Here is an 18,294-nt window from a genome sequence, read left to right as displayed (position 1 = left end):
TAGGGATAAACGTAGAAAAAGGGAATTCGCTAGGAGCGCTTCTTTTGTTTTGAAAACAATGAGCGTAAATATTCATACAATGCGCTCTAATAGGATTTATGTTGTAGCTAATGAACTAACGCATCGGCACATGCCTATTATTGATTTGTGCACGGTGAGATCATTGATATTATTGATCTTTTCTGATCGATAGAACGGAAATGGGCGATTACGACGAAGTAGCGCTCTACCCTAATTGAGGAAAATAGTCTTAAAAGAGAATGTTCAAATAATTGCGTTGATACCCAAGCAACAAAACTTTTCATAAAGGTGTTTAAAATACTGATGGAGTGCACTGTTTGCTGTCGACACAGGCAGTTGCGTGTTATTTCGGTTCAGGTCCCACGATAGCCTGTTATTCGATAGCAACTATTGTTGCGGTGCTTGCTCATTGTTTGAAGTCCGGTCTCTTTTGTCGTTGCTCCGTAGGAAGCAAACAACTGGAGATGTCGGTGAAAATGAAACTGACTGTTGGATGCAGCTTCACAGCTAGCTGTGAAAAACCGTCAGTGGACTGAATTGCAAACTTTGTAAAAGCGTTGGACGTGGATTCCACTCAGATGGTCGCTGATTATCGTATAGCGGAGGAAAAATCTATGTTCATCAAGTGCAAATCAGTGGAATCCATGCTTTATTTTACAACCGTGAACAACTCATTTTCAATTATGTCGATGGAAAATCAGTCAAGGTACACATGTTGCCTGTGGGGAGCACCATTCAGTACGTGAGAGTTTACGACCTACCACCAGATGTCCTGGATAGCGATTTAGCATTGGTGCTAGGGAAATAGGGCCTCGACATGCTAACAGGTGTACGGGGAATTTACGTGGACGGAAAAAAGGAGATTCCTAACTTCCTGCATTTTCTCAATCGGAAGGGGAACATATCAACCGAGGAACAAAAACTTGTGTTTTCTTTGCAAGATGGAAGGGCATCGGATGAACTCCTACCCCATGCGAAAGGAACGGAAGCAGTCAGTACAGCAACAACAGGAAGACGAAAACAACGGAACGAAGAAGGATCCAATGACAGTACGTACTCTGGGGTAGTGAATGGAGGTACATCGTCAGTGGACAACGATAAAGACACAGAGGAAGGGGTTGCAGTGCTGGAAGAAGAGATAGTGGAGATGGATGGTACTTCCCCGGATGCCGACAAGAACAATGGAGAGTCAGCAAGCATTGCTGAGGAACCGCAGCCGCCTGTTTTCAAACATCGGAACGAAGTGGCTGACCCTGCTGAAGGAAAACAATTGGAAGAAGCAAGGGAGTTGAGAGCACGGCTGAAAGCGGAAGCTAAGCTCAAGTCGCCTTCCAGAAAGAGTAACAGGAACTTATAAAAAACTCCCCTCATTAATATGTAATATTATTTAAAAAATACTGGTTTTCGGCTCCGTTGAGTCCTTGGATATTTGAGCCTAAAAAAAACTAATTTAAAAAGATACTGTTCAATGACATATATGAGTGCTCAATTAGATTTGAAAATACTTTATTTCATACTTGTATACAACTGAAAAAGTACAAGCTTCGAAGTTTAAAAAAAAAAAACAAATTATTTGTCATATAACACGATTTAAAAATGATCGTGGCAAAAAATTATTCTAAGAAAAATAAGAAACTTCTCTAGTAGACCAACTCCGCTTGTTGGTGAACAATTTCTAACTATCCATCAAGTTCTCACACATGACAGAACACCAAACGAGAGGAGGTCCTTGTAAAAATAAATTATGGTCTTATAGCATGTTTTGGAAAAATGCGTTTAGTTCAACATATAGCCGTTGTTCAGCTGTGTATATTCATAAACGTGGAATAAATTGCCTTTGGTTACTTTGGGTATTAGTAATTGATCAAAGCTATCAACTGACAATGCCGATTTTATTGGAAAATTTGTAAATTTTAATTGATCAGATAGATTGTTAATGTAAAATTTAGTATTGGTAATGCTACAACTTGTAATGTCAGTATCGATTTAAAGACTATCGGATCGGTGGAGTTTTACCTAAAAAACATAGGTTAATAAAAATCTTGAAAAACTCAGATATTTGCATGTTTGCATGAACATCAAATTTATATGATGGTCCATTGTTCTTCCAGTTTTTTGGGTGCTTCAGGTTGTCAGGTATTTTTGAACAATTATTGGCAACCCCGGTTTGTTACTTTTTGTATGGATATGTGGATGGAAGGTGAATATGTATAAATGAAACGTTGCGTGTAATCTTCAAGTGTTCATGTGCGAAATGCTTTAAATATATATTTTTATTTTTCCATCATACACACACTTAGGAATACCTAATCTTACACGTGACGGAATCCATCTTTGACATAAAGGATGAGACGTAAATAAACATGTCATGTAAAATTAAGTGCTCCGAGACTGAAACGTTCGGTACTCGACAGAAAGTACGTTTGATTGAGCTGAATTGCGCGTCTATTATGACTCAATTTTATGTCAAATTTGACGCTCGTATATGTCAGTCAGAGGGCACCTAAATTTATATGATTTTTTCTAAGTGTGCATGTCATGTCGGTTGATGTGCCTCAAGAAAGACGAATTGATCAAAGTCGAGCGCTCTTTCACTCGCACGCTTTCCCAAAGCTTGAAAGATTCGCGATGGGAGAAAGAGACACACTGCCGATGAGATCGACTAAACATTGAACGGTTTTCACTCAAAATCGCAAAAACGTAAGTCACTCATTAAATCTGCTCGAATATGAGGATAATCAAGGAAAATTTAACTCAGTCAAGGAGTATACTAAAATACTTAGGGAAACCTCTCACGATTTTCCTCATATTAAAAAAAAATCCTGGAAAATCGAGGAAAACATTTCTAAATCTAGTCAGTCAATCACTTACGCTCTTGTGAGCTTGAGTAAATGGAACTCAAATACGAGTCAGATTCAGCGGCCGTGCACATACGATTGAAAGTTTGATTACAGGTGCTAATTGAGATGCTATGATGCGGAGGTTCTCGACTTGAACAGAAAAATTAAAATTAGCAGTATCTTCATCGCATCGATTTTGTCGATGAAACTGATATTGTATCGCGCTGCAATAAAGACGAGACCTGCTTCATACACATTTATGGTTTCAGTAGTGTTTCAGAAACCTGTTAACTGTCCATCGGCGCTGCCTTATAAATTTCGATTATTATACGAGGAATTATTCTAGGGAGTAGTTTTGAATGAAAATCTACATTTTACCAGCATCAACATTGTCCATAATCAGCAAATCTTGAATACTTCATAAACAGCGAATCTTGAATGTAGACGATTCATTAGTATATGACCCCCCCCCCTCTTTTGGTTGACTGAAGCCGCATATGGGTATATTACATGTTAAACTGCTTAGGTTTTCCAAATTTATGCAAATACATTTCTGTTTGTTGTTATTTTATGGATGGTAGCCTGAATTGTTTATTGGAATTTTGTGTCTTCATGAATGCTAGACCATTGCGAAGCGTCAGCCTGGCTGGCACCACTAGGTAGTTATAGATCGATTAGTAGATTTTGCACAGACGTAATATATAAGAAGTACATTTTATTCTCCCTTTGACCAGTTTGTTCTTTTGAGAAAAAATAAAGGAAACTTAAAAGTTATTCGTTCTCCATGATTCTTTGTACCATAAAAACTGTTCCATACGAGTATCTATTCGAGTACCAGTTGCAACTGACTATTTCTTCCCACTATTTTGAATAGTTATAGCATCTTATTCTAAGAAAATCAATCATGCATTTTTCACGATTTATCCGTAGTTACGTAGAGACGATAGAGATCCTGGCAACGAACTGGATATGATTTTATCACCGACCGATCATTTATCGCCACCGAGCACCACTTCAAGGTACACTGACTCCGACACGACTTCCGAATGCGATATCGATGGTCTGATGACTGCACGTGATGGCGCTAGCGTATCATCCGTAGGATCATCAAGTCCTCCACCAGAGGTAAAATTGGTCAACCATTTTTATTTCTTTCATCCACCATCACCACCACCTCCACAATCACAATAATTATTGGATTCAGATTGCGGATATTTAAACAAACCGACTAAACAAAAGATGTACACTGTAAAATAGCATTCTCACCTTCCTGCACTTTTTCACTAACACATGTTTTTGGTTATGAGTTTAATTTTGGGTAATGGATGTACTGTTTGTGCATAGTTTTTGGTGAACTCAATTAACACAATTTTATTTTTCAGTTGAGTCGAGACCCCCTACAGACGTTTGCGCTGTGATTACAGTTTTCCATTAGTTGAAGGAACAAACTAAGAATCTCATTTCGCGTCGGTACAATTTTGGTCTCGTGATGCGAATACTAGCCAATATCATACACCCACACGTCAGATTAAATAAGTTTACAAAGTATTATGATTTATTTATTTTTCGCATTTCATACGCAATGGTTTAGACAGTTCACATTTAACACCACTTAATCAACGGTTCAGATTAAGATGTATGAAGTTGTATATGAAACAAAATGGAAGGTCTAGCCTATATTATCGCTTGATTTAAATTTGAATCACATTGCAGCTTATAAATTAATTCCCCTTAGATTCTGTTGGGAAAACCTGAGTTTTGGCATTTTTTATTTAACAAACTAGAATTACTGCGCAGATCTTTTTTATTTTAGGTTAAACTTCTGTACAGCCTTGCTTTTTAATCACGCAAAACAGTTCATTTTTGTTCTATTGTTATCCAGTAGTTGTAGCTTTACAAGTATAAATTATTTAAAACCTAATAAACATGCATCGAATAATGACGGTTGCTGCCTGATGTATAGGAAACAAGACAGTATTAACGGTTTGTCTATGATTTCCCCGCTTTGTTCCAGGTTGATCTACAAGAGCGAAGGTCACGGCGGGATATGTCACCGCAGGGACGCAAACGAGTGGCTGGCATGGTAGCAAAGGATTTTCGAACGGTGTCGGGCGTAGGGCAGGGCTTTCATAATCAAATGACGAATGAGGTAATTACCGAAAAACCGAATGCCTAAGTGCTATTATATTGGTGTTGTGTTATGTAGATTGTAATATTACCCGAGCAAATTCGAGCATCAAATTTAAAGCACAATGATATAGCTATGTTTTCAAATTCACATTGAATTAATAATTTGGATTTAGCTAACGATTCGTATAAAACATTGTTTTTAGTTTCCTGTACTTTTCATACATAATTGGATTTAGTGATATTTGCTGTGTTAGGGGCTGTTCGTAAACTACGTAAACACTATAAGTGGGGAGGAGGTCTCAAACGTCTCAAAAACTGTCTACGTAGTTTATACACTTACTCGAGGTTACGGACTACAATCTATATTAACAGGTCAATCAAGGAAAAGGTACACAAGGTTGCGATTGATATATTCCAACCCAAACAATGCATTAGGTCCTAAGTAACATTGAGCCGTATTAGATGCTATATGAAGAACCTATCAACGAACTGTGTGTTGAAAATACCTGGAAATGTCTTTACATGGCCGTGGGGAAAAGAGAAAATCGACGAAGAGAATCGGTCAATGTTACTTGAGACCATATCAAGCTGAACATTGCATTAGGTCCTAAGTAACATTGATAGATTCTCTTCGTCGACTTTCTCTTTCGTTAATAACTTGAGCAAAGAACCGTTTCTTGATGTGTTTGTCGTATAAGATGATAGATAAAAGCTTCTTTTATCAATCTGTGGGCTAAAAATACCTGGGAATGTCTTCACATGGCCGCGGGGATGCAAAGAGAAAGTCGACGAAGAGAATCTGTCAATGTTACTTAGGACCTAATGCAATGTTCAGCTTGATATCCATTGTTCGGCTTGATTTATCTCCATCGCCGTTGTATTGCTGTTTTTCGACGATTGATCCATTGCGTTAGAGATCCATTGCGTTAGAGATCCATTGCGTTAGAGATCCATTGCGTTAGAGATCCATTGCGTTAGAGATCCATTGCGGTGACGGGCAAGTGTTCTGGATTTCTCTTGAGAGGACTGATGGTCGATGGCAAAACAACAAAACACACAAAAGGGGCTTGGGATGGAACAACGATGAAAGAACAGCGAACACTACTACATTCTCAAACGTCGATGAGCGGAAAACACTTAGAATATAGTTGCTTCAAAAAAGTTTTCAGCATTGGAATTATCAAACCGATGATGTCCATCATGGAGTCAGTCAAAATCAAATTATTCAAAATCAAATTATTTGTATCCCGATAGAGGAGCTTTCGGAACATTACCGCTTCTTCCTTATTTCTTCAAGACGACTGCCATCGCCAACATTAGGGTCAGAGCCCTGATCATCAACTGGGAGAAGGTCATATATGCTAAGCGAGCCACATATGCCAAAGACTGTTTTTTTAACTTTATTTTTGAGATTTTTAGCTAGTTCATCTCGTAATACAATGACTGTTGTAGTTTTTCTCCCTGTTGTTTGTATCTTGAACAATCAGCGAGAACATGTGGAATTTCCAAACAATAAGGTCATTTTGAAGTGGCACAAAAGAAAAACCCTCCGTATGCTTCTCTCTACACAGATCTCAGCGTGGCTTGTTGCCGCTGAAGACTGCAGTATGTCCTAAATGCTTGAATTTTATGCAATTAATTACCTTTGGTATAAAAAATCCACGTTAAACTCATTCTTGGTGCAGAATTAGACAGATATAGTTTTCTACATTCAATTCAAAAGTTCATGAAAGAGTTACGATGATTTTAGAAAAAGTAATTTCTTAAAAGTAAAAACTCCATCTTCAAGACGTTTGCGCCACCTCGAAATCTAAATATTTTGACTTCATGTTCGAACCACTTGTAGAAAGCCGTGTCAAAGCTTCATGATGAAAAATTGGATATGATTACATTATTGATTATTTTAATACCAACAATTTAATTGATAATTAAAAGTAATTTTACTCTATTTCACGGTAGTTGCTAGTTTAACTATAACGTAGGTTTATAAGACATTCTATTTAGGGCCACCTCACGATAGAGATAATGTATGATAAAAGCCAGGAAGCAGACCCATGAGGTCAATCCTATATGACGTATCAAATAACTCAACATTAATTTTGATATATGTACATTGATTAAAAATTATTTATCAGATATTCTAGATTTGATGGAAAAATTAGTTTTTCTCTTTAAGAGAACTTCAAAGCGTAGGGAAGCGTAGTAATTCAAGGAAAGTTTATTGAAATGACTGGTCAAAGTGAGGTCCATTCATTTAAAACGATTTATCAGATTCCTTCCAATTTTCTCTCAAACGACTCATACTCATTTTTTTTACGGGCGATATCAATCAAACTTTATCTACATACAATAGCATAATAGTGCTCGTTTCTTGCGCATGTCAAAAATTAAAATAATTTTGAATTAAGGCTACTGTTGAAAACACTGACAAACCACTGATAACCCATCCAGAAGCGAATGTTCTTAGCAGGAAAATGAAAAGTTTTGTCAAAGTTAATAAAGGTGTGTAATTTCAAGATGTCAATCTTATAATTGAAGTCAAACTGCAAGATTTGAGGATTATTAGATTCCAAATCGATGATTATGAAATATAATCGTACACAGAAGTAAAAATTTGAACAAATTTTAATTAATTAGTGCCGATGAATTTGAGAAGAAATAATTTATTCCATCTATGGACGCACTGCCAGTAGCTTAAGTTAATGGAATCGGGCTTATTCTGCTATATTGATGAACATTATCGTTTCCTCGGGAATTTGAATCCAATAATAACAGACGAACTAGGCATGTCATAACATTGCTCAGCTTTAGAACAAAGTTATGATCGATGGGGTAGGACTACAAATTGCTTAGGATGATGATTATTTTCATAACTGAATTTCATGAAATATTAGTTAAGAAATATTACAAATCAGACTCGATTTAATGGGTTATCGATTATGGGGACTGAAAATTATATATTTTAAGTAGAATATGTCAATTAATATCAATGATTTATAATTATTCTAGCGTTCAGAACCACAAATTGCTATTCTCCCCAGTGCACTGCACTCACGTATACAACTCACCTCACTCGAGTGCGATACAACCGCTCTCTCGTGCATTCACATCAACACTAGCTTCGAGAGACGGAGCGCTTGATTTATCAGTGAAAATCACCGCAGAGAAGTGTACTGATTCACTGGGGTGAGACACCGAGATTAAGATTTCGAATGTTGCTTCACTGTAGAAATACATTGTTTTCAATAACTGTTGTTCTGCGCATCGTGCAGCAGTTTGTTTTAATTTCTTTTTGTTTATAAGCAAACAAATATTTGCCTAATGTATCGAGATGATAATGGCGGTGCTCTGTGGTGGATATGGATAGATCCTGCAATGATATGGAAGCACAATTCCCTAACATTAATTGGAAATGGCCTATCAGCTTTTGTAAACACTTACTTCGCGTATGCGAGCTTCGGTTTGCGCGAAAAGGGCATTACAAGTTTTGTTTACAGAAGTTGATAGGCTCTTTTCAATTGATGGTCGAAAATTGTGCTGTTCTTCTCACCAAAGAGAGATGGTTAGCAGAAAGTTGCAGACAGACAGTGGATCGTTCTACAAGTATGACTTGATTTAGTTTGACACCTGCCTCTATTCAAATCAACACTGTATGAAGGGCCAAAAACGGATAGGCGTACCCGTACACAGAGACACTTACGCGCAATCCGAGGGATCAAGAGTATTTCCATTCCAATGAAAAGCGATCGAGGGGACGTCCCAATCAGTGGGGAGAAGAGCCCGCCGTAAATTCACGAAATGTTAACTACTCTTCCCATTCAAATCGCTTCCCTTTGCATTTAAGATCGGCAATACCATAATACAGTACCCGTTTGATTGAGGCAACACAATGCTAATTTCTTAGCTTTCCTTAATTTTTAATAAATTCAAAAATTATTATTAGCAGGCCTATTCCGCAAGTCGAACGTCTCTCCGCCACCGGATAGGTGACTCTCCGTGTAAATCAAATGAAGAGTCACCTCACACGAGGCGACCACTGTAACCTCACTTGCGGTGGAGAACTGACAATTTTAGAAAAATATAGATAGCCGGCGCCGGTGGTGTAGTGGTAAGCGTGACTGCTTTCTAACACCCCAATGGTTCTGGGTTCAATCCCAGCCGAGGTCGGTGGGATTTTTCTGAGGCATAAAAATCTCTGGTCACGTCTTCCTTCGGAAGGGAAGTAAAGCCGTTGGTCCCGGCCCATGTGTGTTTGTGAATGGGTGTGATATCCTACGCAGGTTTGGAAGCTGCCTTCCTGCACATTCGGTTGCCGTCAATGGATGGCAATCGATGTCCGTCGGTGATTGGCACTAGATTGCGGAACAGAGACCGACGTTAAATAAAGGAAAGAAGAAAAATATAGATAGAAAATAGGAAAAATGTCGCAGCCCGTTCTTTTTCAAACAGTTTAATGTGATTAAATTTTAGGTGCAAGCTAGCATCAACTCCCTTATTTACGCATAATTTTAACATCTATGCTTCTGAGTGGTTTGTACACGGATACAAATTTTGTTCATTTAAAACAAAAATATAAATGTTTATACCATAAACATCTGAATTATTCAAAGTAAATTGAAAGCATGTTTAAAACGAAAATATATATGTTTGAATTAAATCCAAAAGCATGTTTATTTCAACAATATAGGATTTGGGTAAACGGTTTTTAGCGTGTCATGCCTTTTTATTTCCTTCTTGTTACATTCGGAAAAAGTTGCCCCAGCTTTGCTCAACCTTAACAGAAAACGGCCGTCCATTCCGAATCCATTCCGGATCCTCCTTCGACACCGAACCGGTATGACGACCAATGGCAGAAACCGAGGCAGAAACGGCAAAACGACGCTAATAACACAAATTTGCCCCGGTTCCACTGAACTGGAACCCCCGGACACCCACACCGACGGGTCCTCGCATCCCCAATACCCACAGGTCACCCTGAATCGCACCCGAAGATCTTTTTTTTTCATTTCTTTGCAAATCGTTTTATTTTGCTTTACCCTGCACTCAACTACTAAAATAATTTAAAATTATGTATGTTTATTTTAAACATGAGAAGCATGTTTAAAATAAACATATTTATTATTGTTCGCATAGCTGTCAAACCAAACAAAAATAAATACGTTTATTTTCAACACGAATATTTTTGAAATAAACGTAACATTATTTTTATTTTAAACATTGATTTCACATGACTTCAAACATGGAATACGTTTGAAATCAACCTAATTTATGTTTGTGGCCAGAACAAACTGAGTTTACGTTTAAATTTACCTCAACTATTTTTGTTTCGGCGATAGTTTTTTCTGCGTGTATGCAATCCAGCAACATTCTTTGTGCGAAATTGTTCAGTTCAGAAATTGCAAGAAACTTATGCCGCTTGCCAGTTTGTATTTGTGTGTCTTCACTATGGTCATTGTGAAAAGTATCAAATGTTATGGAAACAATGTTAAAATCCAGTACTCGTGCCACCACTTTCAGAGCACAAGCAATTTAAAAATATTGAGGTCTTGTTGCCAAAATCGAACGGATACTTTTTATGTTTATTAATTTATCTTATTTTTGCTACCGTAAGTTAAATGTTAAACTTAAAAAGGGTTTTTACTGTGTCGATTGGTTGTCAATTCGGAAAGGAATATAAAATAGGTGTGGTTAATCGGTAGCCTAGTCAGCTAAGGCATAGTACTACCAAGTCAGAAGGTTCGATTCTTGTTCCAGGTTACAACATCTTTAGGGTTGGACATTTTCTCGACTTCCCAGCGCATTGAGTATTATTGTGTTTGCTTCACAATATACAAATTCGTGCATATAAAGTTCTTAATTAATACAGGGTGAATTTGATACACCGCTGCAAACTTTCTTGTCTGTTCCTAGCAGTGTTGGGAAAATATTAAAAAATCAAATCTTACCAACTTCCAAGATCACGCTTGATTTTTGTAGACAAAAATCAACAAGCAAAAAACTGCGGTTGATTTTGCAAGCTGTGATATCGCAGCTCGGAATATCAAGCTAACAAAACTCACCAACTGCAAATCTCACCAAACTGTGGTGAGATTGAGTTTAATGATTTTTGCTTTACTCCCGAATGCAACCGAAACTTCCATAACGGCTTGCAGCAGTCTCTTCGCGTCTGCCATCGGCTTTGATTAAAAAGAGATAGCAAACTATGCTTTCTCTTTCTAAGAAAATGATGTGCAATGGAGTCATTTTTGTGTCGAGTCAACTCTTAGCTTGATTTTTGCACGTTCTGAATAGTCTCGCAATATCAAAGGAGCTTGTAAAATCAATATCAAGCATGATATTTTGTTCCAATATCACGCGTGATATTGTGAGCGCATGAAAGCGGAACAATATCAATTGATTTCTGATTTTGCCAACATTGGTTCCTAGTCTACAAAAAAGGAGATAAACGGAATGTCGCAAATTATTGTGGGATCACCTCCCTGTGTGTGTGCTGAAATTGTTCGAGATTATCATAAATGATGCTCTGTTCGCGTGTTGCAAAAATTATATCGATACAGAACAACACGGCTTTTACCCGAAGCGCTCCGTGTCCACAAACCTGGTGCAGTTTACTTTTAACTGTTTGCGATGCATGGATTCACGATGGCAAGATTTTTTTTTTTTCCTTTGGTTTGTTTTTTCCGTCGATCTTGTTTTGCGTGCTGAGCACCAATGCTACCGACGTGCCAGGAAGGCAGCTCCCACACCTGGACCCTACCTATCGACCGATCAACTCATGAACCGGGGACCAACGGCTTTACTTCCCATCCGAAGGAAGGCGTGATCAGAGATGTTATGCCTCAGAACATCCCGGCGGCGCCGACTGGGATTGAACCCAGGCCTGCTGGGGTGAGAGGTAATCACGCTTACCACTACACCACCGGCGCCGTTATACGATGGCAAGATGATGATGTGTATATGGATCTAAAAACTGCATTTGACACGGTGGACCATAATATCTTGCTTGCCAAGCTGGAGATACTTGGCGTCTAGTCAACGGCTGTGGATTGGTTCAGATCTTAATTGGTGAATCGCTATGTACGGATTAAGATTGGCGCTTTGGAATCGGATGTTTTCTCAAACAACTCGGGAATTCCACAAGGCAGTAACATAGGACCGCTACTGTTTTCGATCTTTCTAAACAACGTCGCCTTTCTGATACCATCAGGATCCCGCGTTTTCTATGCAGACGATACGAAAATCTACAAAATTATCAAAAGTCTATCGGACTTTTGGGATCTCCAGAATATGTTAGGTGTATTTGCTGATTGGTGCTCAAGAAATTTGATGAGTCTAAGCATCAAAAAATGTAACATTATTTCCTATCACCGAAAAATCGAACCAATCATGTTTGACTATGTTCTCTACGGACGCTGTCTTCCTCGTGTAGAGCACATAAAGGATCTCGGCGTTACCTTGGACTGCAGACTCACTTTCAGAATCCACTACAATGGCATCATCTCCAGTCCAGAGCTAATCGACAATTGGACTTTATTTTCAAAATTGCCGAGGAGTTCCGTGACCCGCTATGCCTCAGGTCACCCTACTGCTCGCTTGTGCGATCCTTATTGGAGTCAAGTTTTGTTGTTTGGTGCCCTTTCTATGCTAGCTGGATCACTAGAATTGAATCCGTTCAACGCAAGTTTGTGAGATATGCTCTTCGTTTCCTCAACTAGCGTGACCCAATAAACTTGCCACCGTACGAGGAGCGTTGCCGTCTCCTGGGAATCGAACCATTAGAGGTGAGACGGACGGTCGCTCAAGCTATGTTCGCTGGAAAGCTGCTTACGGGTGACATTGACTGTCCAACACTGCTGGCTCAGCTAAATATGTATGCCCCTGAGAGGCCTCTTCGTCAACACGACTTTCTGTTTTTGGAACCACGGCGCCGAAATTATACACAACACGAGCCAATTCGAGCAATCAGCAATCGAGCAATCAACAACTTTTTATATATTTTCGACTTCAATGTATCAGCTGACGTGTTTCGTCATCGGTTACTTGGCCTTTATTTAGACAATAATTGTCAGTTGAAGTTTAAAATTCAAATAAACAAATAAGCAAATGCACACACATATTTACTCACCAAAATGAACCGATTTTCGGGTTTTCTTGAAATTTATAGGGAGTTATGATTAACAAAATTTGTTTTATTCAATTTCATCTCCCATCCCGAATGCCCAATCCTTTCTTTTCATTCCACCCATGAAATTTTCACAAGGTTTAAAAGTCACAGAAGATTTTCGATGTGCAATTTTTATCGAATACACCCTTTAACTGTGGATGTGCATAAGTGAACACTAGGTTGAAAGCAGACAAAATGCTCGTATACGAAGCATCAAAATCCAGGAAGAAGATAAAGGGTTAAAAAACCACGGGAGCAGGTCGACGCCAAATGCCAAATCGGATAAACTCGAGCTCCTACGATTTGCATAAAATTTTGCATAATTGTGTGTTATGGGCAATCATTCACATTTTTAAAAATTTTTGGCGTTATGGAAGTTGAAATATTTTCAAAACGGTTTCTGTCATTGTTCAATAAATTATAGTACGAAAACATCAATTGTTATCGAAATGACGTCTGGGATAGAGTTGTAGAGAAAAAATATAGTCTTACTAAACAAATCCAGGGAAGTGTTAAGAACTCATATATCTCAAAAGTTATATCTTCAATTTTAATATTTTTGTAAAAAAAGTTGATGAAAAATGCCAACCTTTGAAACATTTAGAACCATTTTTGAATTTTTTACTTGTTCACATTTTAATGTAATTTAAAACAGGAAAAAATATTAGAGACATTTCCTATCGTTGTCTGTTGTAAAATTACATAAAAAACTGTTGTAAAAAGTTTAAAAATATGTCCAAAAGTTGATGTTTTACAATTTTCATGTGTAAAAAGTTTTAAATAATTCAAAAGTTTGCATTTTTCATGAGCTTTATTTAGTGAATAAATGATAATTAATGAAGATTTACTTTTCGTTATATATTAGTTCTTAACAATTTTTGGAATTTTTACGCGAAATTGCCAAACAAAATTATTGTATTTTTTTTCAGAACGACTTTACTGTTCTCAACAACTTTGTCTCAGACGTCATTTCGATCAGAAGTGACGTTTAAGTGCTACACTTTATTGAAAAACATCAAAGAAGCAATTTCGAAAAAAAAAATACAAGATCCAAAATAACCGATTTACGCAAAAATGTGAATGATTGCCCATAACACACAATTGTGCAAATTTTCATACAAATCGGAACTGGTCAGGGCTCCCTTGAGTGGTTGAAACGGACATCCAAATACTTCCGATCAAAATATAACTTTAAATATTAAAATAAAAAAATAATTAGGATATTTAGTCCTTGTTTTTATATGTGTGTTTTAATTTGCAGCAACCAATTTCATGTAACACTCATTTGACAACTTATATTCCTTGGCGCAGGCATCCGCTTCCTACCGTCGGAACGGCACGATGGCACTGAACCAACGGAGTCAATCTGCGGCACCGAGTGATAGCTACCGAGATGATCGTCGGGATTCCCTATCGCCACAAGATGATAGATATACCGAATATCCAGTTCTTCCATTACACCAGTATGCGCCAAGATTTCAATCACGATCAGCGACTGCGACACCAACTGGTTCACCGAAGAAACGACAATTACCACAAGTACCTCACGTGTCACGAAATGCAGCAATGCGAGAGCGGTTCGGACAGGAATTCGAGGAGCGCAGTGGAGGACGTTTTTCCCGGTACCGACACCGCCAAAGTCATCATCTGCCAACGTATCGGAGTACGGGGATGGGAGGTAATTCTTTGCTGAATTCTAATAAGTTAACTAGCGCGTATTGAGATTGTCAGTCGATTTTAATTCAGGATGGGAACAACGCTATACCGGACTTTCCGACAGTGATCTGCCGACACACTCATTAGACAGTAGAATTAGACCTAGACACTCGTTATCTCCGGATAAGGAATTTATGGGTGATTTTGCCGATTCCGATATGGAGTCGGTAGTTAGTGTAACTTCAAGTGCTTTTTCAACTCAGTCGGAGCGACCGCGTGCATCAAAAGGGATAAGGTAATTTTATAATGTTTCTATGTATTCAAAATTAACAATTAAATGCATCGATACTGACTAATCATTTTCGAATTGGAAGGAATGCGCATGACAGGCGTCTTCAGCATAGAAGTCTCCCATCGGGTTGGGCGACGGCTTCCATGTGCGCTCTTCCAAGCAAGTACCCATTTGGGCAGCCAGTCAGCGAGGCGGAACAAAATACAACACTTCCCGATGTTACACAATCTGGTCTAAGTCCTCCTAACCTCGATGGTGTACCTGATCAAGGCTTTGCCCCTCCTTGCGAGTACCTCCCAGTACTTACCGAGATGCCCCCTAGGCTCCCTGTAATTCCCACTACTAGTGTTGTTGTTCCCTCGGCTACTGAAGATAATAGGCTTGTTCCAAGTCCTGCTGTTTCAACCTTCGAACAATTTCCTGTCCCTCAGCCTCCAAGTAATAGCTATTATAGCAAGCAATGCATTACGCTTAATCAAGATAAAAGCACATTTCAGAGCTTTGTTGTTAATCCTGGTAACGATAATGTAATGACCACTTCTTTGAATCTTTCAAACATGTCGTCGACAGAACCATCCTCAGTAGAGCTGAAGACAGGATCGCTTCCGTGTGGTAATTATTTGGAATACGGTGCCAATACGATGGCTATGTCATTACAAGGCGATTCTTTCTACAACAACCAAGTACCAGCTGATTGTCTCCAAAGGCGACGACCTTCGTACATTACTCGTTCAAACACATCTGAACCTAGTTTAAACACTATGAATATTGTCCGTCGCATGTCCAGAGATCCAACTAATCAGCAAAATGAATCTATTTGCATTTCAAACCTGTACAGACCTGTAAATAATCAGCAAGTCACTCCAGCAACTAATCAGATAATACTGAAATCCTCATTTTCGGATCAGAATATGCCGAATAGTTTTGTTTACGAACAAAACGACCATCAGCCGGGAAATATTTGCATCTCAAATGTGTACGATCCTAATACGGGAGTTAAGAATCAAACCATCACATGCATTCGAAACAGTACTGAGAATTTGGGTGATAGTAATATTCGCTATTCCAGTACCCAAGGTGGCAGGGTGTGTGAATTTTCAGCTCCAGATCTTCAATTTCGCTCTTCAATCGGAAGTCTTGCTGATTTACATCCTATCCATCCGTACACCAATCCGGCGATGGTTGCGTCTTTAAATTCTAAAGGAATTGTACCGACGGCCAGTGCTCGCGTGGAGGATGATTACTATGTGAGTGATTTAGAGAACGATATGGGCGTTGTGCTTGGAAAGCCCGCCGTATTACCGAAATTACCGAATAAAACACCGTTCTATGGACGTACTGAAATAGGATTCAAGGAGACCTATTTGGGAAACACAGTGTCAACACAAAGAGATCAAATAAGTCGTTCTCATTCACTAGCTGCTAGAGATAAAATAATTGATATCGATTATGACTCGGATACTGGGTATAAGACAAAAAGCGTTCGAAAAAATGTATTTTCCAGCAGTATTGAAGAGAAAATTTATCGAAAAAGAACCAGATCGCTAGATGAAAACGGATTACAAGATGAAAAATATGTCGACACCCACTCTGATACGTTTGGATCTAAATCAAGTTTAGATAAGAGCAATATGACGCTTGATATTATTAAAAACACTGATGTTGCGGGCGGTCAGAAGTCAGAACGAAATCCGGAAAAAGCTGTTCAAAATGTTAAGAAGAAGAAGCAAGAAAAGTCTCACGAGAGTAAGAAAAGCGAAGAGAAGATATCAAAATCACTCGTGAAATCCAAATCTTCGGCCTCTCCTGCCAAGAAGAGCTCTAAAGTGTCAAAAAAGTCATCTAGTTCAACTTCATTGAATCGCTCTGGATCTGCCAAGTCGAAAGCCTCATCTTCCAACGCAACTACTACGAAAACTACTAAAGCCGCAGCAAAGCCAAAATTCAAAGAAATCGATCCCAAGGAAGTGAAAGCATCCAAGGAGAAAACAGATAGCAAATCTAGAATAGATGAAATCAAAGGTGAAACCGGCGTGCTGTATAGCAGCTCTGAATCAATCAAATCGATCATCGAAGAGGTGCGGCTCGAGTTGTTGCAGAAACCGAAAAATATGAAGTACTTGAGTGATGAAAGCCCAACATTTTTAAACCGAAGCCACTCATTTAGTGATGGAGAAATTAATCACATTAGAAGAACGAATGAACAGTACGATAAATATGAATTCATAGAAGGTCGTAAACATTACATCATAAAGGAGGATAAATTGAACCGTAGACTGGATTTCGGAAAATACGAACAAGAGAGAGCAGTAGGGTATGAACCTGAACGTATTCATAGTAGTAACAGAAAAGTAGCAGGCTGCAATAGGAACGATCCGTCCAAAGAACTGTTCAGAAAATGCCCAACACGAAGCTCAAGCGTGGTTTCCAATGATGAAAATCGTCAAGATGACAGTGAAGAGGATTGTTCCGACGATGATGTGTTTGAAAGTCCCTTTTCTAGGGGAAGAAATTCCTCTTTCAATGGTAAATCTTCAACTAGACGCAAGGCTCGATTTAATACCCGCCGAACTTCCAGTTTGGAAGACTTGAAGAAGTTCGTTTCTCAACACAAAGATGGTAATAGTAGCGGTAGTAAGAACGATACCACTCGACACAGTTCAGTCAGTATTAATGAAAAGCCAGAGTACTTTGAATATAGTAAATCTCCTTCACCCCGCACCAAGTATAGTGCTAGAAATGCTAATAATGCTTCCATTCGTTCCAAATCCTCCAATGGTATCGCCCTTCTACAAACCGAACCAAAACGAACCTCGTTGAAAAAACCATCGTCGGGTGGCTCCCCTGCTTCAAAACCGTCTGCGTCATCAACGCTTCCGAAATCGTCACGAAATTCGTCCCATCACCATAAAAGTGATTACGATATGAGAGACCGGAGTCGGTACGGCCCTAACGGTGGACGAGGGGATGCCTATCGACAGCGTGATCGTGACCGAAACAGTAGTGACCATGAGCGGGACCGTCTGAGTGACGGTCGGCGAGAATCGCGGGAGCGTGCTGAACTGGACCGTAGTCTTTCGAATAACGAGGGAACGCCTGAGGATAAAATAGGTGAGTGGTTTATTTAATTTTAATGATTTAATTTGCTACGATTTGCTGGCCAACTCCAATAATTGAACGATTTATTTTCC

The 18,294-nt window shown here is 38.8% G+C and overlaps 1 protein-coding gene across 13 annotated transcripts in view; it reads left to right on the top strand.

Moving 5' to 3' along the window:
• Positions 1 to 18,294, top strand: part of Rim (Rab3 interacting molecule) — a 164,909-nt gene that overhangs the window by 122,116 nt on the left and 24,499 nt on the right. For 7 of the 13 annotated variants that reach the window (XR_010518325.1, XR_010518328.1, XR_010518327.1 and 4 more), the window contains 5 exons: positions 3,792 to 3,986; positions 4,876 to 5,010; positions 14,467 to 14,833; positions 14,887 to 15,106; positions 15,186 to 18,214. Coding sequence is in view for 1 of the 13 variants with exons in the window: in XM_065231116.1 (XP_065087188.1) it covers positions 3,792 to 3,986; positions 4,876 to 5,010; positions 14,467 to 14,833; positions 14,887 to 15,106; positions 15,186 to 18,214 (3,946 nt within the window). In the remaining 12 variants the exon portion in view is untranslated. The remainder of the gene's footprint in view (positions 1 to 3,791; positions 3,987 to 4,875; positions 5,011 to 14,466; positions 14,834 to 14,886; positions 15,107 to 15,185; positions 18,215 to 18,294) is intronic. The other 6 variants (XR_010518331.1, XR_010518332.1, XR_010518329.1 and 3 more) reach the window with 4 other exon arrangements.

Source organism: Ochlerotatus camptorhynchus, unplaced genomic scaffold, assembly GCF_037179485.1.
Source record: "Ochlerotatus camptorhynchus isolate MF236.1 unplaced genomic scaffold, CSIRO-AGI_Acam_v1.1 ptg000342l, whole genome shotgun sequence".
Classification (NCBI taxonomy): Eukaryota; Metazoa; Arthropoda; class Insecta; order Diptera; family Culicidae; genus Ochlerotatus; species Ochlerotatus camptorhynchus.
This window is presented reverse-complemented; position numbering and strand designations above follow the sequence as displayed.